Source organism: Monodelphis domestica, chromosome 7 (assembly GCF_027887165.1).
Source record: "Monodelphis domestica isolate mMonDom1 chromosome 7, mMonDom1.pri, whole genome shotgun sequence".
Classification (NCBI taxonomy): domain Eukaryota; kingdom Metazoa; phylum Chordata; class Mammalia; order Didelphimorphia; family Didelphidae; genus Monodelphis; species Monodelphis domestica.
Genome location: NC_077233.1, coordinates 174,275,775 through 174,302,718, shown reverse-complemented (window position 1 = coordinate 174,302,718; position 26,944 = coordinate 174,275,775). Strand labels below are relative to the sequence as shown.

General features: G+C 41.3%; 2 protein-coding genes across 15 annotated transcripts in view; both read left to right on the top strand.

The window, feature by feature from the left end:
* The window catches only part of GLYR1 (glyoxylate reductase 1 homolog), a 42,044-nt gene extending 22,564 nt beyond the window's left edge, over positions 1-19,480 (top strand). For 6 of the 13 annotated variants that reach the window (XM_056806119.1, XM_007498721.3, XM_007498723.3 and 3 more), the window contains exons 6-16: positions 4,892-4,978; positions 5,584-5,640; positions 6,307-6,357; positions 6,453-6,526; positions 11,600-11,699; positions 13,142-13,252; positions 14,225-14,326; positions 15,718-15,880; positions 16,221-16,400; positions 16,728-16,852; positions 17,177-19,480. In XM_056806119.1, coding sequence (XP_056662097.1) covers positions 4,892-4,978; positions 5,584-5,640; positions 6,307-6,357; positions 6,453-6,526; positions 11,600-11,699; positions 13,142-13,252; positions 14,225-14,326; positions 15,718-15,880; positions 16,221-16,400; positions 16,728-16,852; positions 17,177-17,251 — 1,125 coding nt within the window. In that variant the 3' untranslated portion in view covers positions 17,252-19,480. Of the gene's footprint in view, positions 1-4,891; positions 4,979-5,583; positions 5,641-6,306; positions 6,358-6,452; positions 6,527-11,599; positions 11,700-13,141; positions 13,255-14,224; positions 14,327-15,717; positions 15,881-16,220; positions 16,401-16,727; positions 16,853-17,176 lie in introns of all 13 variants that reach the window. The other 7 variants (XM_056806117.1, XM_056806116.1, XM_007498725.3 and 4 more) reach the window with 5 other exon arrangements.
* A 362-nt stretch (positions 19,481-19,842) lies between these two features.
* ROGDI (rogdi atypical leucine zipper) lies at positions 19,843-26,680 on the top strand. 2 transcript variants are annotated; one of them, XM_001367354.4, is made up of 11 exons: positions 19,843-20,046; positions 20,366-20,437; positions 21,252-21,334; positions 21,856-21,910; positions 22,825-22,905; positions 23,478-23,573; positions 24,432-24,530; positions 25,180-25,293; positions 25,389-25,438; positions 25,624-25,750; positions 26,064-26,680. In XM_001367354.4, the coding sequence occupies exons 1-11, from the start codon at positions 20,002-20,004 to the stop codon at positions 26,103-26,105; spliced, it is 864 nt and encodes a 287-aa protein (XP_001367391.1). In that variant the 5' UTR covers positions 19,843-20,001; the 3' UTR covers positions 26,106-26,680. The 2 variants fall into 2 exon arrangements, with proteins under 2 accessions (XP_001367391.1, XP_056662099.1); XM_056806121.1 differs by having other exon boundaries at positions 19,904-20,046; positions 25,624-25,809.
* The last annotated feature ends 264 nt before the right edge of the window (positions 26,681-26,944 follow it).

Sequence of the window (26,944 nt, the reverse complement as noted above, 5' to 3'; positions counted from 1 at the left end):
GTGATCTCTATCTTATTTAAGCTATGTATTCCCATTATTATTTCTGTTTTATCCCTTACTACCTCATAGAATCACAGAACCTCTCAGGATCTAGAATTCTGACCAAAACCTCCTATCCTTTCTCGGATATGCAGAACATATCTTTCACTGTATATAGTCCCTTGACTCCTCCTGATTCATTCCCCATGCATTTAGTAAGGACCCAGCTTTAACCAAATGGTCTACCATCTTAATGTTTGAATAACTATGAACCTGGAATGTTTTCTCACACACACCCAGCCTTCCAACATTTCTAAGCCTGTTAATTTTCACTCATAGGGTAGTCCCACCACTCCCACAGCATCAAACTGGTTTTATCTGCTACCGATTTATCGTATTTAACCTCAGCAAGGTCCTCCCTGTGCCCAGTATTCCTTCTTGTATTCTTTTATTAACTTCCAGTTTGTGGAAGGCCTTGTGGAGCATTTCTGAATTTTACTTGGTAGGCAGAGACATAATCAGATTTATGACAGAGAATATATAGTTCTATCTGGGCATTCCACTGGTAAGTGAAACTCAACATGACCAAAATTAAGCTTGTTTATTTTTTCTCTTAAAGATATACTGAAAAGGTTAAGTCCATCTGAAGGAATTCCAACAAAAATCCTTTTAGTTCTCAGAATCTCTTGATATCATCACCAACTCTTCCATCTGTCCACTCACAAAGTTAATACCACTAACTGCCTTGATCTTATACTTGCCCAGACCCTCAGAACTTTGTTCAAATAATAATCTTCACTCTCGTGTATCTTCCCTTTCTCCCTCTGTAATGGTTCCTTTCCATCTGCCTACAGTTATGCTTAGCTCCTCTGCACACTCAAAAAAAGATTTTATCCTTTTATCTATCTATGACCCCCTCTTTCCTTCTTTTCCTTGCCAAAATTTGAAAAGTCACCATGTCAAGTATCAAGTACCTTCCCAATCTCATTATTCATTTTTTCCTCATTATTTGTAATTTCATTTCTAACCCCACCACTCTCCTGTAAAAGCTCTTAGAGATTACCCAGGATTTCTTAAGTGCCTGATACGCTAGTGTTTTTTTGTTTTGTTTTGTTTTTTATTCTATTACCTCTGCACCTTTGATACCATCAGCTATTCTATTTCTGGATCTTTTCTCATTCCTTAATTTCAGAAAGAAGCCATATGCTACTAGTTTACCTGCTTTTTCTTTTCATTATTTTCTCCTTCAGTGACTCTTCACCTTGTTCTCAACTTCATAGAAGAGTATTTCTCCAAGTTCTTTCATTGACCCTCTTTCTACATTCTCTTCCCCACCAATCTCATGTGCTCCATGTCTTTATATTTCAACTCTCAAATATGTATCTCCAACTCTGACTTCTCTTCTGAGTGCCAAACCTACATCTCCAAATACCTTCTGGGATATCTCTTATCAGAATAGTCCATTTTTGGGACCTCAAATTCAAATCTTATACTTCTCTTATCTTTCCCTCTAAATATGTTCATCCTTCTCACTTAGCTATTTTTGCCTGTGGAACTCCCATTTATATCTAGTATTCAGATTACTCAGTAAATAAGTATTAAGCACCTACTTTGTGCTGGGCGCTATTGTGAGTGCTAGAGAGTCAAAGAAACAATTCCTATGCTTCAGGAGCTTATATCAGGGGAAACAATACTAGCATATACAAGTAAGTATGAAGAAATATATATAATATAAATGTAAAAGAATTTTAGAGAACACTAGTAGCTGGAGTCCTCAAGAAAGGGCTTTTATAGGAAGGGGCCCTTGAGCTCACTTTTGAAAGGAACAAGGGATCCTCAGAGGTTGTAAGGAAGGAGTGCATTCCTAGAATGGTGGACAGCCCCATGAATGTAGCAAATGAGAAACAATAATAAGTAGACCAGTTTGAAACCTTTTTGTTTTTTACTTTGCTCATCCCTTATGTTCAACTTATTACCAAGTTTTTTCAGTTCTACTTAACTCTATCTTTTACATATATCTTCCTCCTTTCATACTTCTTCGACCCTAGTACAGACTCCCTATATTGCCCAACTATGTCATTATAGCTTCCTAACAAGGCTTACTTCTTTCATTCTCTCCTTTCCCCACCCTGACCCCCAAGGCCATTCTTGAAAGTTTTATCAACAATGACACATGTAAAACCCAGTGGAATTGGCTACAGGAAAGGGGTGGGAGGAGGGGAAAGAACATGAATCATGTAACCATGGAAAAATATTTTAAATTAATTAAACACACAAACAAAGTTTTATCAAATGAATCTTCCTTACACCATGACAAGGCCTTATGGCCAAGACGGGCTACTCAAAAAAAATTTTTTTCCTAATTGCTTTACTGAGTAAAGTTCTGGCCTTAGCCCCAATATTCAGTGCCCTCTATAATCTGGCATAAATACTACCTTTCCAACTTAATTCTCTCCACAAAAAACAATTCTTCTGCCAAATCTGATTGCTTTCTCAATAGCATCACCCTGTTTTTTCCCCACTTCCATGCCTTTTTCATGTTAATCCCTATGCCTGGAACGTCCTCCTTCCCAGTTCACTTGTTTGCTTCCTATCCATCTTCTGAAGTCGAAATCACTGCCATTTCTTCATAAAGCCTTTCTTTATTCCTCTGTCAGGACTAACTACTTCAAAAACATCACCCTATGCTTTTTTTGTGCCTCTTTAATGTAATTTTGTGTCATTCTGTATCAGTATTATCTTGCTATTAATAGACCATGAAAAATAATAATTTCTTCAGCTCAATATAACTCATATGCTGGTTCTTAATTTATGGAAATGAGATCTTAAGCTACTTCGTTGAGAGTAAAGCCAAAGACTACTACTATAGGATGTATCTTCAAGGATCTTCTTGCAACCCAGCTTTTATCCTGAAATGAATCATTTAGCCCAAGAAGTAAGGCAGCAGTTCTTTCCCCAGATGGAATGAGACAAATTGGGCTGAAGTCAAACAATTAGTCACAGAGTACTATAAGGTATGAGAAATATATAGTTCAATTTTTGTGATTTAATGACTCTTAAGAATCTGGTATAGGCCAATCATCTTGTGAAGGCATAGGTCCTTTGTATTCTGAGAATAAGGATGAGCATGAAGGATTGTAGATTTAGAGCTAGAAGGGAGCTAAGCAGCCATCAAGTTCAGTTCTCTCATTTTACAAATGAGAAAACTGTGGCATAGAGAGGTTAAGTGACTTGCCCATGGTTACTCAGCTAGTAGGTATTTGAAGGATTTGAATTTGTAGTCTTAACTCAGGTTCCAGTGCAAACTATGCATCTCCTAAGGCTTGGCATTAATTGAGAGTAAGATTTAATTTTTTGATGTCAGTTAAACAGGATTATGCAAGCTTTAGTTTGAGAGGGAGCTCTGTCATTCTTATTTCAGGACTATTTATTGAGGGTTGAAACTCTGAACACACACAAAATAAAAAAGTAGGTTTGCTTGGAGGTAGAGTCAACTCAATTAGTGGGTAGTAGAATAAGGGTCAAATGGCCTAGGTTCCAACATATGTCAAAACACTTTAAAAAGTTGAAAAAAATGTTATACACATATAAAGTAGATCTTTCACATTTAATGACATTTATGATTGCTTAATTGATTACTTTAAATATGTAAATGAGCTTTTGTTTCCTCTAGCCTAGAAAAACTAAAATAGTTTAGAGCTAAAACTGTTGTCTGCCCTGGAGAAGGTTTGAACCAACAATTTTGCAACTCTATTAATCTTATATCTTGCATCATTCAGATTACTGTCTTAGCATAGCATATACTATAGAAGAAATGCCAGTCAGGAAGAAAGACATGAGAATCTAGACTTTTATAATATCAGTATTTTATTTTGAAGTATTAATGTCAAAAACTATAAAAAATATTCAAACCACATATAAATTCAAACATCCTTTTTAATTTAATAATATGTCATATATAATAATAAATTAAAATTATAATTAAAATAATTAAATAAATAAATTTTGGGGTTTGGTTTTAAAGCATGCTTTTTTTTAATAACCATTCCCCAATTAATGGGCATCTGTTTTTGTTTCCAATTTTTTGCTATAAAAAAACTGCTACTATAAATATTTTATTTATAATAATATAATAGTTATATGATATGAAATTACTTTTTTTTTAATGTGGGAACTTTCTTCTTGTCCTTGACTTCCTTTATTGCATTGCAGAAACATCTTAAAAGGTGTTTAAAGAGCTAAACACTACTTAAAATGACTTGTAGGTTAACTTCTGTTTTGTATTTTTCGTGTAGCTATTCAGCTCAAAATAGTTCTTAGGATTGTATATTGAGAGCTAAAAGGGACCTGAAAGGTCTACTCTAACACCTTCCTTATATAGTTGAAATAACTGAAGCCCTTCTGTTTCTGACAAGAAACAAGTCAAGATTCTGACTTGCCCAAGGTCACTCAAGTAGGGGTGGGTCTTCTGCTGCCAAATACCACAGTCTTTACACTTTGCTTTTGATAATTGATTGTATTTCAACTCATTGTTCCTTTATCTTATCATTACTGTGCTTGAGAGATAATGTCAAAAGATTGCATTTTACCTTTTTTAGAAATGAAAACAAGACAATTGTAGTTCCTTTTTTCAGCAGGATTAATTTGTTCTCTATAATAGCTCATGTCACTTTGTAGTTCAGGAAGTGCTTTCCTTTTTAAGATAGGTATTACTCATATCAGACCTTTTTGGCCCCCACAAAAAAATCCTTCCTTTAGACTTTGGAATGAGTCTAAAGCTTCTTTATTATCTAGCTATTCTGTTTCAGTTGATTTGAATTATAAAGCTTATCTAATTATGGGTAGATACTGAGATACTGTCTATAACTGAGGTTGTCACAACATCTTGCTAATCTAGTTTTTCTTCCTTTAGGACCTCACTATCCCAGAATCCAGTACTGTGAAAGGAATGGTGGCAGGAACAATGGCTGGGTTTAAATGGCAACCAAGTGTAAGTGAGGTAAAGAGTTCTTTCTTAAAACAACTATTCCAATAATTTCAGAAAAGTTTCCTATTGCCAATATATACTTCAAAAGATGGCACTGAGATTTCCTGCTGGCACTATCATCTTTCTCTCCTAAAGGAAGACTACAAGATAGGATTCTGTATTTAAGGAAGTGATTGACTTCTAAGAGACATCTTACAATCACAGAAATGGAAGTAATATTAAGAAAAGTGTGATGATCTCTGCCTTTTCAAGCAGATATTTGTCTAAACCATTCAAGAAGGTATCCTTTTAAGAGAAGATCATCTCCAGTGTTACTGATTCAGCTACAATATATCTTAATATTTTAAAATCTGAAGTGTTTTTTTAATACAGATCCATAAATTTTCTTAGATTAGTTCTGGGTTACAAATATCCTTTGTCTCTCTTGTGCCAATATTTCTTTCTGAGTGTATTCTCATTTCATAAAGGACTTGGAATCAACATTCAGAATAGTTTCCAGTTGACAAAAAAAGAAAAGATCTAGATTATCTCTCAGGAAAGACAGGTTAATAAGGTATAAGAATGGTACCTGTCATAGAAGGTAAACTGTTTCTTATTTAGTAATTTTTCTGTTTCAGCCTGTAAAAGATGGGGACCCACATTTCCATCACTTTCTGCTCAGCCAAACAGAGAAGGTGAGTTGTCTTTAGAATTATTGATTCTTGGTCTGTCAGGGACAAGGCTGTGCAGGAGAGGATTAGCAAAAAGGTCAGTCAATGCTGAATAAAAATGTTAGACTAAAGATGTCAAGTTGTAATACTTCATAGAAACTACCCTATTATCCTATTAGTCTCTAGTTTCACTTAGTTCATATAATTTTGCCTTAAACACTTGAAAGGTTATTCAGTCAAAAAGTTTTAATTGATGTCATGCAGATAAGAATAATGGACATTGTGAACTAGTCGAATTAATTTAGCCAGTTGTGTTACTTGAGTTGGTCAACTCAAGTTGATTAGAACTAGTCTGTATGCATTGGCTTATAATACTCATAAGCCATATTTTTAGTCATCACTAATCATAAATAAGTTGCATAATTACTGTTTACCCCATAGAGTCTAGAAGAACCACAAATTGCATGTGAAATGATTATATGCATCTTGCTGAAACCTTAGATTGAGTATTAGTAATGTAGATATTTTGGGAGGGGAAGGTAATTTTCAGTAAGTATTTTCAGAGTACAACTCCAAGTGATGTGGCCTTGCTCTTTATCACTTATGCTTTCCTTTGTTCTTGGGGCAGAAAGGTTATAAATTGGTTCTATAATGAAGTCTATTTAATAAGTGGTTTGTTTCCTCTCTTAGCCAGCTGTCTGTTATCAGGCAATAACAAAGAAGTTAAAAGTATGTGAAGAGGTATGCAGATTTCTCTCCTTTGAATTTTCATGTTTCAGTCACTGGGACTTGATATGGCCATTCTAACTTCATGACTCCCTAATTTATTTCCCTAGGAAACTGGATCCACATCTATCCAAGCAGCAGATAGCACAGCAGTGAATGGCAGCATCACTCCCACGGACAAAAAGTATAACCCTTAAGGGCATGCTCCCTTTGGCTTTGACCACAGTGGAGCATTTGGGGTTTTGTGGTTGATCTTTAATTAGGAACTGAAACAGTTTTATAAGAAAAATTCTGTTCAATGTTAAATTTCAAACTATTTTACAATATTATACATTTTTATCTACTTAGCAATTATATGCCTTGTTCTGCTTCTTAATATTTACTTACATACCATCTTATTCCAACATAGCCCACACACTTATTTTTAATAACTACATAGCTATGTGATCTTTACCTCTTAGCAGTCTTACCTCTTAGTGTCCTAGATAGTCCTCTTAAGACTATAACTTGCAGAAAAAAAATTACTGCCCTGCATTGGTAGAAATTGTTTTTATCTTTTCATTGCCTTTACTAGTGAACTCATGGGTCTCTTATCCATGTTGAGAGCTAGATATATCTTTAGCATACTGAAGTTTGCTTAGCCATTCCCCTGTTGTTGGAAATTTGAATTTTTTCTACTTTTTCCTGTTAACTAGCAATGCTAGCAGCATTTTAGTATTCATTTTTTTTTTTATTTGAGATGGGCCTTATTTCCTTAGGATATATTCCCAGAAAGGTATAGGGAAATCAGTGTTCTCAGAGAAAATGGATGGTTTTGTGTTCTTCCTGTTTCCAGGTTGCTCTTTTGTAAGCATCTACCATTTCTAGTGTCTCCAGCAATATATATGTGTACCTATTTTCTTAAAGTTCTTCCAACATTAGTATCTTTCCTCTGTGTGTGTGTGTGTGTGTGTGTGTGTGTGTGATTTTTAAAAAAAACCTTTCCTTCTGCTTTGTATTAATTCTAAGACAGAAGAGCAATAAGGGCTAGGCAGTTAAGGGACTTGCCCAGGGTCACACAGCTAGGGACTAACTGAGGCCAGTTTTGAACCCAGGTCCTCTTCTGGCCTATTTCTCTATTCTCTGGGCTACCTAGCTACCCCCTACCATTTTTATATGTTTTTGATCATTATATATGAGGGCAGTACTCTCAAGAGGAGTAAGATAAGATTCCCTGTTCGTAAAGAATGTGTGGTCTAATAGGGGAAATGCCATGCAAAAATAAATTATATATATATATAAATATATATAAATAATAAGTAAAAAATAAATAAAGATCACATGAATGTTATACAAGAAGTACTAGTTGGGGGATAAGAGAAGGAAGGTATCATTTGAACTTAAGGATAGCTAGAAATCTCACAAGTGTAAGTGTATTGACACCAACTGAAATGTTTTAATATGCATTTTTTCATTATTTGTGAAGCGAGTTTTTGCCCACATAAGGATCTGCTGTTTTTCTTGTGTTTCTGTTAGTTTCCTTTGACCACTCATTGAATCTAGCTATTATGACTATATGTTAGTTCTTTCTATATTTTGTTTAGTAAGATTTTATCTGTTTCAACTCTCTTTTTCCTGGAGCAAAGGTTTTAACTTGTAAATTAATAACCTGTCCTTTAAGATTCAATCAAAACTAAATTACTTTTAAAATATTTGGTTACATATTGATAGATTGTTCAGCTGAAGTATGTTAAGTTCTGAGTGAAAAGGTTGCTAAGCATGTCCTTAATAAAAAGCACCAGTAAAACCCTAGTATGGGAAGGGGTATCTAAAGGACTTGAATATAAAGCTGAGGTGTGAGGAAGATTAAAATCTCTGACATGGACGTACTTTTACCACCTGTTCCCGAGTGCTCTTCTATCCTAGCTTTTCCTCCCTCATTCCTGGGCATTGGGAGTGCTTTGAGCATAAAATTACTTAGAATCTGATCAGATCATGGTTGAACTTCAAATTTGGGACTAGTGCTTTGTTTGCCTTTCTAAAAGGCTATGTGGGTTGTACTTTTAAAATATATTTAGAATAGAATTAAAGGATTTCAGTGAGCATAAATAGTTCTGCTGTGCAAGGGGCTTAAACTGAGCTTCAAGTTTGTCTCTCAATATTTGCCCTTTACTAGCTTGTCCTTTACCTTGTTCCTCAAAAAATACAGAATATTCATTCTGCAAATATTTGTTGATCCACCTAACTTGTAAATAATGGAGAGGTTTTATTCAAAGTTGGGATTGAAAAGACTAAAAGAATCAAACAAAAACATCTTTAGTTTACCACCTTATTCCATCAAATTGTTTTATCATTTTTAATTATATGAACAGAAATGCAAGGAAATAAGCACCTCGGTTACATTGCTGATAGGTCTCTATATGCTTTATTAAAAGTTTATATTCATCTGGCAGTATACAGTAACACAAAATAAATCATACCCATTGGCCAACTCAATCCTGTTGTCAAAACTATATCCCAGATAGACCACTAAAATAGAAAGATAAATGATTCATCTTTTAAATCCCCCAAAAATCTCCTTTATAATGCAAAATACTGAAAATAACTTATATGTGAAATGATTGAGAAATGATTGGATAAGGAAATATTTCTTATGCTCAAACATCAGAACTACAAAGTCTCAGAAAGATGTGTACGAAGTGATACTAAATAGGGTCTACAAAATAAGAACTATCTTTTGATTATAGTAATTTTTAAAAAGATTTTAGGTATCCAAGTAGATTGGGGGGGAGGGAGACACATTAAACATTTTTCTTATAATGATTATTTTAATCAAGATGTAACTAGCTTGAATTTTAGAGTTTTATGTGAAGATTTGCTGTATATTTGGTTTATTTCTTAGTGCTCTTTGAATGTCCTGCATTTATGGTCATTATTTTAAAAGAATGAGGGGGGTGGGGACAAGTAATGGTTTATTATTCTCTGCCTTGAGTGCTAGGCAAAGGTTTTAATGTTACCAAAATGATGAAAAGCTGTGAGCCCTTAAGCAAGTAAAACATTAAATTGTACTTCAGAAAATAATTCAGGCAGTTTTACTGATTATTTCAAAATGCAAAGAATCTAGAAGCAAAGAAATAATCTAGGAAGATACTGTCATCATTTAGGCACACAATATAATAGGTAATAAGAGTCTGGACTAAGGTGGTGTCTGAATGGAAGGGAGAAGAGGAAATACTGAATCTGAGAAACTATATAAGAATTATCAAAAGATGATTATCATTTGGATATTGGTATTGAGAAAAGAGTTCCTTGGGGGGTAATGCTTTAAACATGTCTCAACTAAAAGGACAAATTTTTCTGAAATATATAATATTTGTGGCAGACTGAAAGTTAAAAGCTAGAGATTTAAGTATGGGTAATATCTGCATACAGATGGTTGCTTTTAAAAATGAGAAAGGAATATTTCCCAGAGGAATGAATTTTAAAAGAACCACAAAAGCTGATTACTCTATCAAGGGACAGAAAAATAAAAAGAAATAACCAAAGGAGGAAGCATATAGTAGAGAGTTGGAGAAACAAGGTCTGTGAGCAAAGCCACTAAAGGAATAATGGTTAGCCATGTTATATGTCACTAAGAAATCAGAGTAAGCCACCAATGATCATTAAACTTGTTCAAGATAAAATCATTGCTAACCAACTAGGAGGTAAACAGAACCAGTTTTAGAGGAGCGGTGAAGATAAAGGACAATTCAAAAAAATTAAGCAGAAAATGGTAAGGAATGGCAATAGTGGGTATATTAGCAGGGGGAGAGGTGGGGCAGGGAACAGTCTATAGATAAGGCTGGTTGTGGAGAATTGTAATTGTAATTGGTAAACAGTTGGGTCCAGAAATAAGTATTCTCAGTTCCACAAACACCCTCACCCCAACTTTAATTCATAGCATGGGGAAGAATAGTAAAGTCAGTGGGGAAAGTGAAAAATTAAACTTGTTAGGGTGAATGTGAGGACCTGAGCTCTCACGTGTTTAGATAGAATAAAATGTGAAACCAAGGAAGAATTGACTAGAGAGAAAGAAGAAAAGACATATCTCTGTAAAGATGGCTTGATTTCAAAATGAAAAAGGATATAACTTAATATGCCTTTGATTTCCAGATAGCAAGTGATATAAAAAGATTTAGGGAGTTTAGTAGCAGTACAGCTCAGTACAAATCAACAGTATGATGCCCAAAAAAATTTTTTTTAATTTTCTCTTAAACTATGGTAAAAAAATATAATTTCCAGAGTAAGGGAAGTGTTCCTGATCTGTGATAATCAGACCACACCTCAAATACTGTGTTCCATTCTTGGGACTACTTTTTAGTAGGAACATCAAATTAGAACTCTTATGATGGTGTATGGTCCTTAAAATTGTGGGTGTCATAAGTATTGGTTCAAGGGGCAAGGGATATTTAGCTTGAAGGTTAGAAAATATAGGCAAGTCCCATGATAATTTTCTTCAGATATTTGAAGGATTGTTAAGGAGGAAGTGGGCTAGAAAACCTAGAACCAATGAGTTGGGAGTTACAGGAAAATTAATCTTAGCCTGATATATAGATCTTCCTAATGGTGAGAGCTATCTAATAATGGAATCGACTTATCTTTGTATAGATGATGAATTGCTCATCACCAAAGGTGCTCAGGCAAAAGTTTGATGATTATTATTACTATTAAACAGGTAAAGTTGTTTGATTAGATAGTTCTTTAAGATCCCTTCCAGTTCTAAGTGATTCTTTGCAAAATTTGAGAAGACCCTTTTGGGAAAGGTAACAAATACCTTTGTTAGTCATTCAAATCAAAAATATTTCTGAAAGTAATCAAAAACCTCTCCTAGCAATTTTTTTATGCTTAAAAATAGCATCTGAAAGCATAATAGCCAAGGTTCAGCTGAAATTGCTTCAGGAATTATATATATTAGCATATATTCTTTGTTATTATAGTGCCCTTTATCAAAATAGGAGAAAACTTTGTCCTTACCCTGAGTCATACTAGTCATTTTCCCCAATATTCTCATTTTGTCGATTAAAGAAATGCTTATTTTAATTTAGTGTAACAAGAAGCCTAGGAACCAGTTTTATCTTGCCTCAATGACCTAAATTCATTCCTCAGCAGTTGAAGATAATTTTGGTCCTCTGTGTATATGTGTGGTGTGTGTACATGGGTGTGGATATATACATATATATGTTTACATATAAATGCATACTCTTCCTTTTCCACATACTAACCTTTTTGTTCTCCCCAGGATAGGATTTTTGGGCCTTGGCCTCATGGGAAGTGGCATTGTCTCCAACTTACTAAAAATGGGTCATACAGTCACTGTATGGAACCGGACAGCAGAAAAAGTAAGGATCTATGGACAATGGGACTAAAGGGCAAGATGGGGAGGCAAGATGACAATTTGATTTGGAAATTAAACCAATACATGAGTAAAGAGCTCTGCCTGGTACTTAACTTGAAAAATAGTTGGCCTCATACCCAGAGTTGTACATTCAGTTAGGGATAGTGTCAAAATGTTTGGGGGGGGGGGGGAGTTTCCCCACAGTATTCATTACAGTTGACTAGTAGGGAAGAAGCATGAGAGAAACATGTTCTCGAGGAGCATAAGCTCGCTTGATAAGGAGGTAAAATGTGAAATATAACAAACTAGAATAAAATGTAGCAAACAGAAATGTTGAAAAATTTGGAATGAAGAAGTAAGCAAAATAAGATGGAGCTGATTAGTAAAAGTCTTCCTGAAGAGAGGTAGACTGTAAAGGAAAATTTGGGCATAAATTAAAAAACAACAGTAAAAAGTATTCCAGTGAAGGGAACGATTTTTGTCTGGATGTTGGTTTTGACTGGAGTCAGAGTCATGTTGAGAAATAATGAGAAATGACTGAATTGGAAAAGATAATTGGTGGCAAATATTGAAATAGTAAGTTTGAGTATTACAGTGGGCAGCAAAGAATTGTCAGAGATCTCTGAGCAAGATGAGTGATGTGAAAAAATGTTTGAATGGTGTTCCAAGTTCTTCCCTGAATTATGGAAGAACTAATGTAACTAATATCTTTGTAATACTGGAGCAAGTCATTTAAACTCTGGACCTCTTCTTCTTCAGTTCTAAATTTATGATTCTGACACAGTAACCAAAAAGGAACTTCATAATAGTTAGGAGGGACCTACAATCAGTTTTTACGGGCCATTATAAGCTTTTGTGTTTTGAGTTTAATGGACCCTTAGAATTAGGTTTCTGGGTGATACATTCTGACACTCCCCTATCTCTACCACAAGCCAAAAAATAGACTGTTTAGTACTTTGCTTCTTGTGATTCATACAGTATATTAGTCAGTACTTGGAAAGAGCCTTTTCAAAAACTGCTCTAACTGCAGAATGGACTACGGAGCCATTCACAATGAACCATGGTGGTTCTTGCTGCAATCCCTCACACTAGCTTCCCTGGCATCATTTCTAATAATAATGCCCAGGTAAATTCAGTTGTCCCCTTTTCACCTTTTTAATAGTAGATCAGTAATAGCAGCAAACATTTATTAACCACCTATTATGACAAAGGCATTGAACTTAGTTAAAAGGAATACAGTTACTCATAATCTAGTCCAAAAGTTACCATCCCTTATTGATGTTTTCAACTACTTGCCAGGTGCTATCTTTGACCCAGTGAACCCTTAAGTCTTCTGTCTTATGGGGCTTTTGGGGATAAGCTGAGGCAACCAGAGGCCACAAAACCTAAGAGGCATGTTTATTATATGCTACCTTCTCCTTACGGTTGGATCTGTGACTTTTGCAGTGTGATTTGTTCATCCAGGAGGGGGCCCGGCTGGGAAGAACCCCCGCTGAAGTGGTCTCCACCTGTGACATCACCTTCGCCTGTGTGTCGGATCCCAAAGCAGCTAAGGACGTAAGGATCCCCTCTCGTCCTCTTTGTTGTTGCCTGTCTTGTGTGAGAGATTGGCCACTTGACCTTTTCCCATTCAGAAAATTGTGTACTTCAAACTCTAGAAGAATTCAATTTCAGATCTCCAAGTCTTAACCAGTGAAGTTGATTTGCATAAATTAATGTTTTTGTAAACAAACTTCCTTGGACTCAAAACAATGGTTTCAAAATCCTGATAGCTCCAGAAGGCTAGCCTTGCAATTATTTAAAATCTTTGCTTTTCCTTATGTTCTTTAAACTCTCATTCTTGTTATACTTATAGGCTATATGCCAAAGGATCCTTTCTGTGTTCAGTAGCTATTTGTGTTTATTTCTTATATGCTTAAATGGCAGTGGTCACCCTTTTAAACTGTTTAAGATTGAGACCTGAGTAAATCAAGGCAAGCTCTAAACAAAGGTAAAACCAAGCCTTTTCTTCCTTTTTAGACTAAATAATTAGCTCCTAGTCATCTGGGAAGGTAATATGGAAATAACATGATTCTGAACTATGTTTAAATATAGTACAACCATCATTCAAGAAGACATTGCTCAGGTGGACTGCATCTTCCACAACTAGTGCCTTGGCTCTAGTCAGCCTGATATCTGGATCTAACTTTACCGATGCTTCCTTTAATATTATTGGGGGAGGAAGGGATGTTGATTTGAAAGGCAGCTAGGTAGTTCTATAGAGAGCCAAACCTGGAGACAAGATCCTGGGTTCAAATCTGGCCTCATACTTCCAAAACATGACCCTGGGCAAATCACTTAACCCCAGTTGCCTAGCCTTCATCATTCTTCTTTCTCCCTTGTGGAACTAATAAGTAGTATGAATTTTAAGACAGAAGGTAAAGGTTTTCCCAAGAAAAGAAAAAAATTGATTTGGGAGCCTGGGGTAGGGAAACAGGCCTTCAGGCTGTTGAGGGCCTGGGCTATTGCTTTCCCCTTGTGTTCCCACAGCTGGTGCTGGGCCCTAGTGGCGTGCTTCAAGGGATCCGCCCTGGAAAATGCTATGTAGACATGTCAACGGTGGATGCAGACACGGTCACTGAATTGGCCCAGGTAGCATTCCAATGTAAACTCTCCCACCCTTCCTAAATGAAGTATATGACCAGGACTAACCATTCTTTGACCTGGCCATTCTAAAAACTAATCCATAGAGAGCAAAGATTGAAGAGTATTGATCTGTCTTTAGTGAAATGTTAAAGCAATGATGAAGTCTAACCTGCTTTTGGAGAGTTGTTACCTAAATGCCTAGAGCTTTGGTCGTACAAAAAACTAGCATTCCATCATAACCTATCTTTCTCTGATTACTAATACAGAAAAAAAGTATTTTTGTTGTCCCAGGAAATAATCTGGGCTAACAGTTTAGAAATGTCCAGACTGATCATCAACCCTTACAGTTTCTCTTGTCCTCTGTGTGAAGCCTTGCCATCGGAGGGTGGTTGAAGGCAAAGTCACAATAGGGATGGCTACCTGAGCATAGCTTGTGAAAGAAAGGACTGGGAGGGGCAGTAAATGGCAGAAAAGAGGTGTTTGCAGTGCTGCCTTCTTGGTCACACTATGCTTTAGTTTCATTAGGGAAATTCAAAGTAAATAATCATTTATGGCTTTGTCCCTTCTCCATTCCCTCTCCCAAAAATTTGGCAACATAATCTTCCTAAAATACAAATCTGACAATTTTACTCACAACCCTCAAGAATCACAAGTGACTCTTCCTTGCCTTGAGGATCAAATACAAACTCCTTACCTTGCTATTTATCACAAATGTAATACTGTTTTTACATCTCATGCCTCCCCTTCACACATTTTGCTTGCTTCATGTCCAAATACAAGCATTCCATCTCCCGCTTCCATGCCTTTGTATGGGATGTTTAGAATGTACTACCTCTTCACCTCTGCCTTTTAGAATCCTCAGTTCCTTTCATAGTTCAGCTCATATAAGCTCATATAAGAAGCCTTTCCTGATTCCCATAATTGTCAGTGCTCTCTTCCTCCTCAAATAATCAAATATATACATGTGTATATTTGTTTACATATAATTTCTACCCCTACAGAAAATATGTTGCTTTAATAAATACAGATTGGTTTGGATTAGCAGAGTCCAAGCACTTTTCATCGTTAGTTCCACTTGAAGGTAGTGTCTTGTCTTTGGGGGAGCATTCTTCATGCCAAGCCTCCATTCTTATATTATAGCACAGGTTTTGAGCTTTGTGATCCTAAGCATAGACAGCCAAGTTACTCTCCATCTCTTAAATGCATGCATGGGAAGAGATGGTGAAGAACCCTGGGCTCATTTGACAATTACACTTAGGTGGGAATGGGAAAGCAACATGTTCTAGTAGGTTCTGCCATCTTCCCTTGTCCATTGTGTTCTATACCTAGAGAACATCAACACTACATGGACACCTGTGGGAGGAACAGCCTTCAGAACCTGTGAATTTCCTTTCCAGGTGATTGTGTCCAGAGGCGGTCGATTTCTAGAAGCCCCCGTCTCAGGGAATCAGCAGTTGTCTAATGACGGGATGCTGGTGATCTTAGCAGCTGGAGACAGGGGCTTATATGAAGACTGCAGCAGCTGCTTCCAGGCAATGGGGAAGACCTCCTTCTTTCTAGGTAACATGTCTGCGTGCCTGCCCTACCACTTCAGACCTGGATTCTGGGTTGGGCCACATACCCTATAGACTACACTGATGACAGCACCAATCACAGCCTCTCTGCCTGGGTCCCCCAGTGGGAAGGTTTTCTTTGATTTGCACACTCAGTGCCTGGAAGGAGGAAGATGCAAAGGTCCAGGAGGGTCAAAACCAGTTCTGTCAAGGGCAGGTGAATGGGGCCTCCCCTAGGTTTAGAGGTGGGTCCAGATTGGATGGGTATAAGAATAGAGATGAGGGGGGAAAAGCCATTCATTAAAGGAGATTTTTGTGAAGTGATCATGTTTCTTTGCTCTGGGTAGGTGAAGTTGGGAATGCAGCCAAAATGATGTTGATTGTGAATATGGTCCAGGGGAGCTTCATGGCTACCATAGCTGAAGGACTGACGCTGGCCCAAGTGACAGGACAGTCTCAACAGACATTGCTTGACATCCTCAATCAGGGACAGCTGGCTAGCATCTTCCTGGATCAGAAGTGCCAAAGTAAAGTCCACTTTTATTTGTTATTTTCTCCTTCCTGTTTTACAACAGTTTAAGCACAAAGATCTGAGATCATGTTGAGTGGATGAAGCCTAAGATTTCTCATCTCTGACTATTCTGTACTCTTTTGTGCTAGAGGAACTGCACATTTCTTAAGTTTCTGGGAGTGTGTAAGATATAGGGATAGTCATCCTTGTTGAAGATAACTTAATTGCTGGTATACTTTCTTAGATTTTGTGTATTTTCTAGCTATTTTTAATCAATAGTTCTTTTCTTTCCTTTTATGATTTATAAGGCTTTTTTTATTGCCTGGGGTTTTTTTCCCTCTAGATATCCTACAAGGGAACTTTAAACCTGATTTCTACCTGAAGTATATCCAGAAGGATCTCAGATTAGCCATTGCACTAGGTGATTCTGTCAACCACCCAACTCCTATGGCAGCTGCAGCAAACGAGGTACATATAATCCTGTGATTGTCCTTATTATGAAACTCGAGGATGGGAATTAAATAAAATTTGAAGAACCATTAAGTAATTTCCAGAAAAGAATATAGTAAGACAAAAATGCAACAGGTGGAACTGGAACAGTGAGCAAGCAAGAGGGGCACTAACTAAATAGTAAGCCTGTGACTTTTAATTCATCTGTAACTCAACTGCTACCATATCGTACCATAGTGTCATTTACACAGTAGATGCTTATTGATTGCAGTTATACAGTATTTTCCTCACAGACTTTATTTCTGGGGACAAAAAAATAACCCTAACTCTTTGTCATTTCAGGTATATAAACGAGCCAAGGCGCTGGACCAGTCTGACAATGACATGTCTGCTGTGTACCGAGCCTACATACACTAAGCCCTAAGGCCCTATCTTCCTGCTAATCCCCATTCCTCACATGGGGTCAGGGTCCTGGGACTTAACTCTGGACCAGTCCATCTGTCTCTACGTTTCCTTTTATACACAGACTTTGAAAAGATTTGCCATGAGTGCAGCTGCAGCATCAGGCCTCCCCTGGGGGCTCAGGGAAAGGGGGGAGGGGGTAGGGAAAGATGATATTGGATTGTGGAAAACTGATGAGCAGTCCTGCTGTGCACTTGCTGCCTGGATCAGAATGGTGGCTGTGTGTTCAAACAGGCCCCACCCCTTCACCCCCAGAAGCAATGCTGCCAGAATCTGCTTGGCTTCTTTCTCCTTCCTGAGTTTGTCAGAGTCTGAGTTCCTCCTAGCATAGGGGGTCAGAGTCCATCTTGCCCCCTTCCCCTTTCATTGGGGTTGTAAGAAGCAGCTTCCATAGTGTCCTAGTTGTGAAATGAGTTAACTCTTGGGATTGGCTCTTCCTTTTGATCCTGCTGCCCTGAATTCCCTGGGAACAGAGCCTGCTCCATTAGGAGGCCACCTAGGTCTCCCACGTCAGCACATGCCCCCCAGGGGGGGAGGGGAGGACAGTGAGGTGGCACAGACCCCAGAAAGGGGCCCATGGTACCTCAGGCTACAAGCAGCCAGTAGGAGAAGATTTGGGTGTTTAAGCCACCATCATTCTAAAGAAAACTACTAGTAAACAAATTCCTTCTTACATGGTTTTATGAACTAGAAAGATTTCTTCGGGTTTGAATGAAAAACAGGCCCACCCCACCATCACCATCCCATCACAGAATCCACCATCTGCCAAGACCCAGTCTGAAATTGGAATTCCTGGCCCTTATAAGCATAATCAAAGGGGTTTATCTGATAAAATAGATGGGATTTAGCCATCACTGATCTGATTTAGTGTTTGGATTTGCATTCCAGCCTGGATGGGGTGGGGTGGGGTGGGGAGAGTGGAGTGAGCACACCAATGGGAGAGCAGTGAGGAGGTATGTGTAGAAGATTGACTCCTTTCTGTTTCCGTTATGTCACATGCTCTTCTGGCTCCTTGTGGAGTCCTCTTGATCTTCCCTTTAGGCCCTTCCATCTATGTCCATACAGAGAGCCCTGTTGTGCATGCCACCAGTTTTTTCTTCCTAACCACCCCTGCCTTTGAAGAGACAGTGGGTGTGTCTTTTTGCCTACTTTGACCCAGACCTAGTTTCCCCTGCCCTGGGTAACCAACACTGACCAATCATGGGATCAGTTCTTAGTAAAGGAATGAGTAATTGCACTCCAGCCAGCATCATGTTCTTTGTGCCTCTGGGGCCACAAAGTCCCTGTTTGGGGAAAGAGAAGACTTTGTCTGAGATGGGTCCTGACAGACTAGAAAGGTAAACCCAAGTCCATCTTGGAGATCCCTATATTCTCTTTGGGGAGGGTACCTGAGTGGGACTGAAATGGTACATAGGAACAAGGAGAAACTGTCATCCCTGAAATCTTAAACTTACCTTCCCCTTCATTTGGGTTGGTTTTCTGAAGTCACATAAAACTTAAGATCGATATTCATTGGGGGAGGGGGGGTTAAGTGACAGCTCTTTGGGTATAGTTTGGTTTTGTTTTTTGTGTTGTTTTGGGTTTTTTTTTTTCCAGTATCTGGAGGCTTGTCCCTCTTTCCTCTTTATCTCTTACAGTCTAGGTTTGAGAAATGAAACTTGTGGAAGAAGAGAGGGGACACAGGAAAGATGCAGTAATTCTGGTCCAGATGTTTGTTTCACTGGCAATACTGTCCTTATCTCTGTCTCTGAACATGCCAGTTCTGTTTCTGGCCAGGATAGTGGGAGGGAGTATTGGGTGGGGGGAGGGAGGGGAGAAGCTCTGGATCTGGGTGATGCTGTAATGAAACTGGCTAGTCAGTGTTGTCTTAATATTGTTGACAATTCTGTAAAGTTCCTTTTTATGACTTTATGTTTTAGCTATTTCGCTTTTGTTTTTGACTCCTTTTTAAGAGAGAAAATGTGACATTTGTGAAAAGCCTGTAAGAAAAGCAGTTTTCTTTTACCCCTTTCAATGACAAACCCTCTAGGTAATTAAGGTTGTGAATTTTTATTTTTGCTTTGTTTTTAATTAACGTTTGTCATTCAGAATAGGATTGTGTGATAATGTTTAAATGGCAAAATAAAATATGATTTTGTGCAATTAACAAGGCTACTGCAAGAAAATAAAACCTTTCTTGGTAAATCCATGTGTTTGTGTTGCTGGAGAATCTTAGGTGGGAGGGCTTGCAGGGGCTGGTAGGCCCTGTGAGCGCTAAAGGAAAAGAAACTGCACAGAGCCAACCATCTAATGTCATAAGGCTCTCCTGTCCATTTCCACTTGTCTGTTAAACTAATCCGTGAGCAGAGTAGAAACGAAATGTCCGATTAGAGAAATGGGGAGATGAGGATACACCAACCAACTGCTTCCAAGACTGAACTTGATACCTAAAAGACTGAAGGGAAGCCCAGTCAAGATTAAAGCAGAGTGGGGTGCGGTGCAGTTTATCTGCAAGCCCAACTAAATGAGGAGGGAGCAAAAGGCAGCCCAACCAATGAAATTGTGCATCGCAGCCTTCATTACCTATCAGAGCGCAGGCTGAACTCCAGAAGCCGCCTATCCGCTCCCCGGAACCCATCAACCTATAGACTGCGGAGTGGGAGGCGGGGCCACGGGTCTGAGGGCCTGGGTAAGGGCCGGCGGCGACGTTTTCGGAGTTGACCGAGATGGCCACCGTGATGGCTGCGACAGCGGCAGAGCGGGCGGTGCTGGTAAGTCACCCGAATGGGCACCGCTCCTGGGCGCCCTCTCCAGCCGGACGTGTACCCAGCTCGGAGCCTGGGGCCGACTGGGCAGGTCCTACCGCCCCCTGACTCCCTACAGCTACGCGAATTTCGCCCCCAGTTTGCTCCTTCCATCTGCCGTACCACCCCCACTCCATCTCGGACCAGCCGAAGCGGAGAGGCCAGCACCTACTGTGTTTGGGAACCCCCGAGGCCTGCAACGGCCCAGGCGTCCCCACCCCTCCTCCACCCATACCCTTTGAGGGCATGCCCGAGGGCGCCGCTCATCTCACTCTCCCTTGGGTAGGAGGAGGAGTTCCAGTGGCTACTTCACGACGAGGTCCACGCGGTGCTACGCCAGCTGCAGGACATCCTCAAGGTAATCCTTCCTCGGGCCCTCACAGCTCTGCCCCGCCTCCCCATCTGTGTTGAAACCAGAAGGGGTAAGGAGAGACCTACGAACTGAAGATCATTCAGATGGCTGGTCAGTTCTGGAACCCAACCAGAAAGTGTGTAATTTAAAGGCTCGGATTTGAAATTAGAGGCCCTGGTTTTCAGATGTAAAACACCCGTGGGATCGTGGGCAAGTCACAACCTCTGTGGGCCTCACCCTTCTCCGTCTGAACAGGGAGGTGATTGGGAATGAAATAAGCATTTGTTAAGGGCCTTCTATGTGTCGGGCACTGCTAAGCAACTTTACGCCCATTTTATCCTCACAGCTACCCTGGAAGGTAGGTTCTATTATTATTATCCTCATTTTGCACTGAGGAAATTGAGGCAGACAAAGGTTAAGCGAATTGCCCAGGATCAGGCACACAGCCATTGTCTGAGACCACATTTGATCTCTAGTCTTTCTGACCCCAGTCCCATTGCACGACTTAGCCGTCTTCTTTCAACACTAAATCTGTGTTCCTCTGGTCACTTCCTGCATTCCAGTGATCCCAGGAAGATCCTGGGGGGTAAGTATGACTTCTGTGTTGTGAAACTTTGCATTGCCAGGGAGCACCTGCCCTGGGGAAAAGACATTTTTGGATATATGCTGACTTTGCCTCTTGATTAACTGTGTTGTCTCTCAAGGTAGCTTTTGAGAAGGAAGTTTGATTGCAATAGTTTCTCTTGGGCTCAGAGCTGCATCTATGTGGCAACATTAACTTTAAACTTTCTCTTAGCTTATCACCTCTATTCCACAACAGGAAGCCTCTTACCGATTTACTCTGCCTGGGACAGGAACGGAAGGACCAGCCAGGCAAGAGAACTTCATCCTAGGAAGTTCCACGTAAGTCTGGGAAAGAAGTTTGGGGTTAACTCCAGATAAGCATGTCATCTCTAAGATTTAAGATCAGTTCTAATACAGGATCAGGAATAATGTAGAGGACCCTACTGTATCATCACCCAGTCTTTACCTTGGGTATAAAGTAGGTGCAAGAGGGTGAGGGTCAATAACAGAGCTACCCTAATCCAGATTGGACTCTCTTTGCTGTCTAATCTTATCTCAAATATTGACAGCTTTGGTATCCATATATAGTATATAAGAAGGTTGCAGATAACAGCTATTTTTACAAACTAAAATCATAAATATGTTCTTGTAAAGGCTTCTATTCCTACATGGAGAAGTATCTAAAGACCTTAAGAATAATCTTTCTCCATAATCCTGAAGGTGTTTGCCTTAAGATATGGGGTGGAAGTGAGGAGGGATAGGGAAGGTCAAGGATTACACAAAAGCAGAGGGAGGTGTCTCTGGGCTTAAAGAGGGGGCTGACAGGAAGAAGATTTTGCCCTAACAGTCATGTATTACAGCACAGATCAGGTGAAGGGCGTGTTGACTCTACAAGGGGACGCACTGAGCCAAGCGGTGAGTCTTTGAAGGGAAGAACCTGTGCTTTCCCGCCTCTTTCCTTTTGATTATATGTTCTCAAATTAGAATTCCTTCCCCATATCTTTGACTGCTGAAATCCTACACACAAGGCCTACCTCAAATCCTACCTCCTCTGTGAAACCTTTTCTATGGGAGATCTTTCTGAAACTCCATGGCACATTGTACCTCTTGTCTGAGTGACCCTACATTTGTATATTTGCCCTTTCCACATTTACTAGATATTAAGCTTCTTGAGAGCATTATCCATGAACAGGGAGAATTAAATAAAGGCTTGTTAAAGGAGTAGATTCTTGGAAACTAGCTTGTAATGAAGCAGAAAATATCATCCTTGTCATTAGATCCTGAAAAGACCAGACTTTTTGGTTCTGCAATTTTTCTTACCAGGAGCACTGTTTCGATAATTAGCGTTACCCAGTTATCTAACTTTGCTTTCCTTCTCACCCTGATCTCAGTAATATCAAAACAATGATTTCCTAAGTACCTGCCACCTAGCTATGTGTTAGCTAGGGCCAGTGGACAGAGCCACAAAAGAGATTTATGATGCAGTCTTTGCCCACAAAAAAAGTTAAAATCTTAGCTACTTGCTATATTCCTCCCAGGATCATTAGCACCGTACCTGTTTCTGTCCCCTCTTTTGGAGCCTCTCTCTGAGCCTGAGCCTAGCATTGTTCCCCAGGATCTCTGATCCTCCTGGGAGCCCAGGTCTCCATATAAACATCCAGCCCAAAGTGAATGTAGTAGGCCCTTACTGCCCTTGGCCCCAGGTGATATTCTTATCCTAAGGGCTCTTGTTGCTTGTGATTATGTGGAAGGTAGAAAGAGAACACACAGTAGACTAGCATAAATAAGCATCTCCCATTTGACTGCTGCTGTTCTTTGTTGATTCTCAGGATGTGAATTTGAAAATGCCCAGAAATAACCAGCTGTTACACTTTGCATTCCGAGAAGACAAGCAGTGGAAACTACAGCAGGTAATTGTCTACCTCACACTGTTCGGCTGTATTCCGGTACAGGAGAGGGTGTGGGTGTTCTACAGCAAGGGATTTGAACTGAGAAGACTTACTGGGGGTTAGTTGTCCTGAGTGCTAGATTACGATGGTTGCTTGCTAGCAGCGGACCTTAGGAGCTGGAATCCGACCGCAAGGATTCTGTGGCTGCTGTTCCTCCAGCACCCGTGCCTTGATTCGGGAATGTGTTGGACATGCATGTTTGGGAATCATGAGACGTCATGCTCCCCAAAACTCCTCTCATGCATATATATACATACATGTACTCCACACACAAAGAGAAATGTTATTACACATGAATCCTCTCAGAAATGTTTAAAGAAATGGAGCAGAAGCACCACCCAACCATTACAGCGGGAGGTAAGCCCTGAGCACATTGCACTGCATTTAAAAGGCAATGCATCAAGTCACCTAGAAGGCTCTGAGGTTAACTCCCAATTCTAACTGATGTTAACTAAACTAGGAAGCCAACTCCTGGTAGAGTATTTCTTCCTCCAACCCACATCGGGTGGTTGGTGTGGGCTTTGTGTCTTCAGATCCAGGATGCCAGGAATCATGTCAGCCAAGCAATTTATCTCCTTGCCAACCGGGATGAGAGCTACCAGTTCAAGACAGGAGCTGAGGTCCTAAAGGTGAGTGCTCTGAGGAAAAGATTCTGAATGGGAGAAGGCTTGCCTGATGGTGGCTCCCTTTTATATCTCAGTCCTTTCCATCCTAAAGACTGTCTTAACTGCCCTGGTTTTCCTACTCTTTGGGTCTCTGATTCCAGAGTGTTTTAATGATACAAACAGGGAATAGGGAAATTTTGGGTCTCCAACACCCAGATCCTGATCAGTTAGGACTCATAAGTGGGAAATAGGTTATTGAGGCTAAGGGGTTCTGGATGATCCAATGGGGCTGTTATCTTTCACTCTTATAATCAACTATATCCCCTTAATACTTACTGCCTTGGGGGCAGCTGGGTAGCTCAGTGGATTAAGAGCCAGTCCTAGAGACGGGAGGTCCTAGGTTCAAATCTGGCCTCAGCCACTTCCTAGCTGTGTGACCCTGGGCAAGTCACTTGACCCCCATTGCCTAGCCCTTACCACTCTTCTGCCTTGGAGCCAATACACAGTATTGACTCCAAGACGGAAGGTAAGGGTTTTAAGGAAAAAAAAATACTTACTGCCTTTTACTGTCTTCAGATTATGGCAATAAAAGGAATAAAGTCAAGGGAAAGGCAGTTCATCCTGTCCCCCCAGAATCCCTAGTTCATACTAGCAACTTCTGGTTAGGGAAGGTGAGGCCCTGTTCAGGCACTGGCTTCAAAGAGACATTAGAGTCTTCAGAATATGCATAAAGTGCCTAGAGGAACTTTGGCCCTCCGGCACAGAAATAGTGGTCCTGACTTGAAGGAATCCAAGGGCCCTTACTCCACCTTCCCACAGCAGCTTGGGGCTCTGACCCGTTCTGCTTTGGGAACTCCTCTGACTCTTCATGTCTGTCCCCAGCTAATGGATGCCGTGATGCTGCAGCTAACACGAGCACGAAATCGCCTCACCACTCCTGCTACGCTTACGCTGCCCGAGATTGCCTCCAGCGGCCTGACGGTCAGTGGCCAGTCATTACACTATTATATGGCTTGTTTGGGGTAGGAGTCCTGGCCCCTGGGGCCCTGTCACTCCCAGGTGAACAGTGGCCAGGGAAGGGAGGGGATTTTCACGGAGATTTGAATGATCGCCCACCAAGAAGGCCTGCAAAGGACAGCCCGGCACCCCCCCCCCATTCTGGGCCTTTCTCTTTCCTGCATGTCCATTTCCCATTCAGGGATTCTCAGGCTGGGGTCTTGGCCTAACTTTGTTCTGCAATTGGGGTTTGGGGGAGGGGAGTATATCATTATTAACATGTTAATAACTATCCTAATGCGTTAGGTTTCCTTGTAATCCTATCTCTTTCATGCATTTATTAAAATACTAATCTAAGAAGATTTCAGCAGCTGGCCCAGGGTCATGTTAGGAATCCCTGCTGTGGAGAGACAGATCCCAGCTCTGCCTCTAGGCGTCTTATTCTTGAACCTCAGTGACTGGGAAGATGAGCATTTCCTCTTCTCTGGGGCCTGGGATGAGCCAGGGGGGGCAGGGTGGAAGAAAGACCAACAGCCAAAGGGCGCGAGGCTCTTGTTCCCTCTGCCACCCCCAAGCTGTCTTCTGCCGCCTGGAGGGGCTGATCTGACCTGAGACTATGTCCGCATTCCCCCAGAGGATGTTTGCTCCCGCTTTGCCTGCAGACCTTCTGGTGAACTTTTACATCAACCTCAACAAGCTCTGCCTGACTGTGTACCAGCTGCATCCTCTGCAGCCCAGCTCCACCAAGGTAAGGAGCACTTGGGACCCGGCTCCCTACTGCTGGCCGGCTGCTGGTGTGGGCTGCCCTGGCGCTACCCTCCTTTTCTCTGATGCTTTGTCTAGAACTTCCGCCCTTCGGGGGGAGCTGTCCTTCACAGCCCAGGAGCCATGTTGTAAGTGATCGTTTTGAGGTGGCGGGTAAGAGCAGTGTCCCCAGGCCCCTGCGCTTGTCCCCGTTGACCCTGGGCGCCGTCCCAGGGCCTGCTGGCCCTCCGCCCCCAGCCAGGGTCCCAGATGAAGTCCTCCCTCTCTGGTCACCTGTCGTCCCTTCTTTCCTCTTTCCCTGTGCTGCCCGCAGTGAATGGGGCGCCCAAAGATTGGAGGTGAGCCACGTGCACAAGGTGGAGTGCGTGATTCCCTGGCTCAATGACGCCCTCGTCTTCTTCACTGTCTCCCTGCAGCTCTGCCAGCAGCTCAAGGACAAGGTGGGTGCCAGGGCGGTCCTTCCTAGCGCAGGAGTTAGACCAAAGCGGATTTCATTTAGGTACAGTGTGCTCTGAAGAGCGGGTCCTGGCGGGTCCTCGACAAGTCACTTAACCCCCCGCCCGGCCCTGACCCTCGTGCGCCTCACTGGGCCGCCTCGGCTTCTTCGGGCTGTCTGACATTGTTTCAGAGGTTCCAGGCAGGCCCGTGATCTCTGCTCAGGCCAGGAGCCGAGAACTGAGAGGGAGGGAGGACAGTGCGGAGGGGCGGGGAGGCTCCGCAGAGGCCGCTGTCATTGCTCTGCTCTGTCCCCAGATCTCCGTCTTCTCCAGCTACTGGAGCTACAGGCCCTTCTGACCAAGAGGAACCTCGGACAGATTTCCCCCGGTAAAGAGGCGCCCGGCCCGTGGTCCAGTCCCCAAGGGGGCTGAGGCAGCCCCCACAAGCGAGCCCTGGAGGGAGCAGCATAGACGAGGGACCGCATGCTGCTGGTTCAGCATGGGCAGCGCGCTATTTATTTCCCTCATGGCCCCCAGACCCGAGGAGCCTCTGCCCGGGACAAGTGCATGGATGCTAGTGAACATTGGAGGAACTCGAGGCCTGAGAGGGGCGGGGAGCCGGCGCCACGGACGGCTGAGGAAGCGCCTTGGGAGACTAGAAACCCAAAGGCCGGCCCGAATGAGAATGAGCTTCCTGAGTGTGGATGACCTTTGAGCCCAGGCAGAAGCCCTGGTTCTGCTCCCTCCGCAGCAAAGCTGCCCCTGCACACAGGCACGGAGGGGTGTGGGAAGAGCGAGAGTCGTGACAATACGTGTAAAGGGTGGCTGCCTGGGACGCAGTGTTTGGGCTCTAATCTTCCTGTCTGTTCTGTAAAAGTATCGTCATCCGTAAAAGTATCGTCATCCGCTGAGAAATAAAGAATCAAGACCCAAGCGCGGGGCCTCTAGTCTTGGAGTGCCGCTCCTATGCCAGAAGGAGGGGGAGGGGAAGTCTGCCGGGAATGTGCAGAAGCACCCCTGGGATAGGGTTGTTTTTTGTTGGCTTTATGCTCTCTTTTCCCCTGTGGCCTAACTTGCTGTCAGTGTTCCACCGGCCTAAGGCGGAGCCTTCTCCAGCCAGGATGGCCAGGAAAGGACAAGCGGGGTTGGTGTGCTTGTATGGGGTGGGGAAGGAAGATGGGGGAGCCTGAGGTGGCT

Bases quoted from the DNA above. Each gene is read 5' to 3' on its own strand.
- ROGDI (XM_056806121.1), top strand. From the start codon at position 20,002: ATGGCCACCGTGATGGCTGCGACAGCGGCAGAGCGGGCGGTGCTG. The intron at 24,531-25,179 runs GTCAGTGGCCAG...GCATTCCCCCAG, and splicing joins TTGCCTCCAGCGGCCTGACG to AGGATGTTTGCTCCCGCTTT. The intron at 25,439-25,623 runs GTAAGTGATCGT...TGCTGCCCGCAG, and splicing joins CACAGCCCAGGAGCCATGTT to TGAATGGGGCGCCCAAAGAT.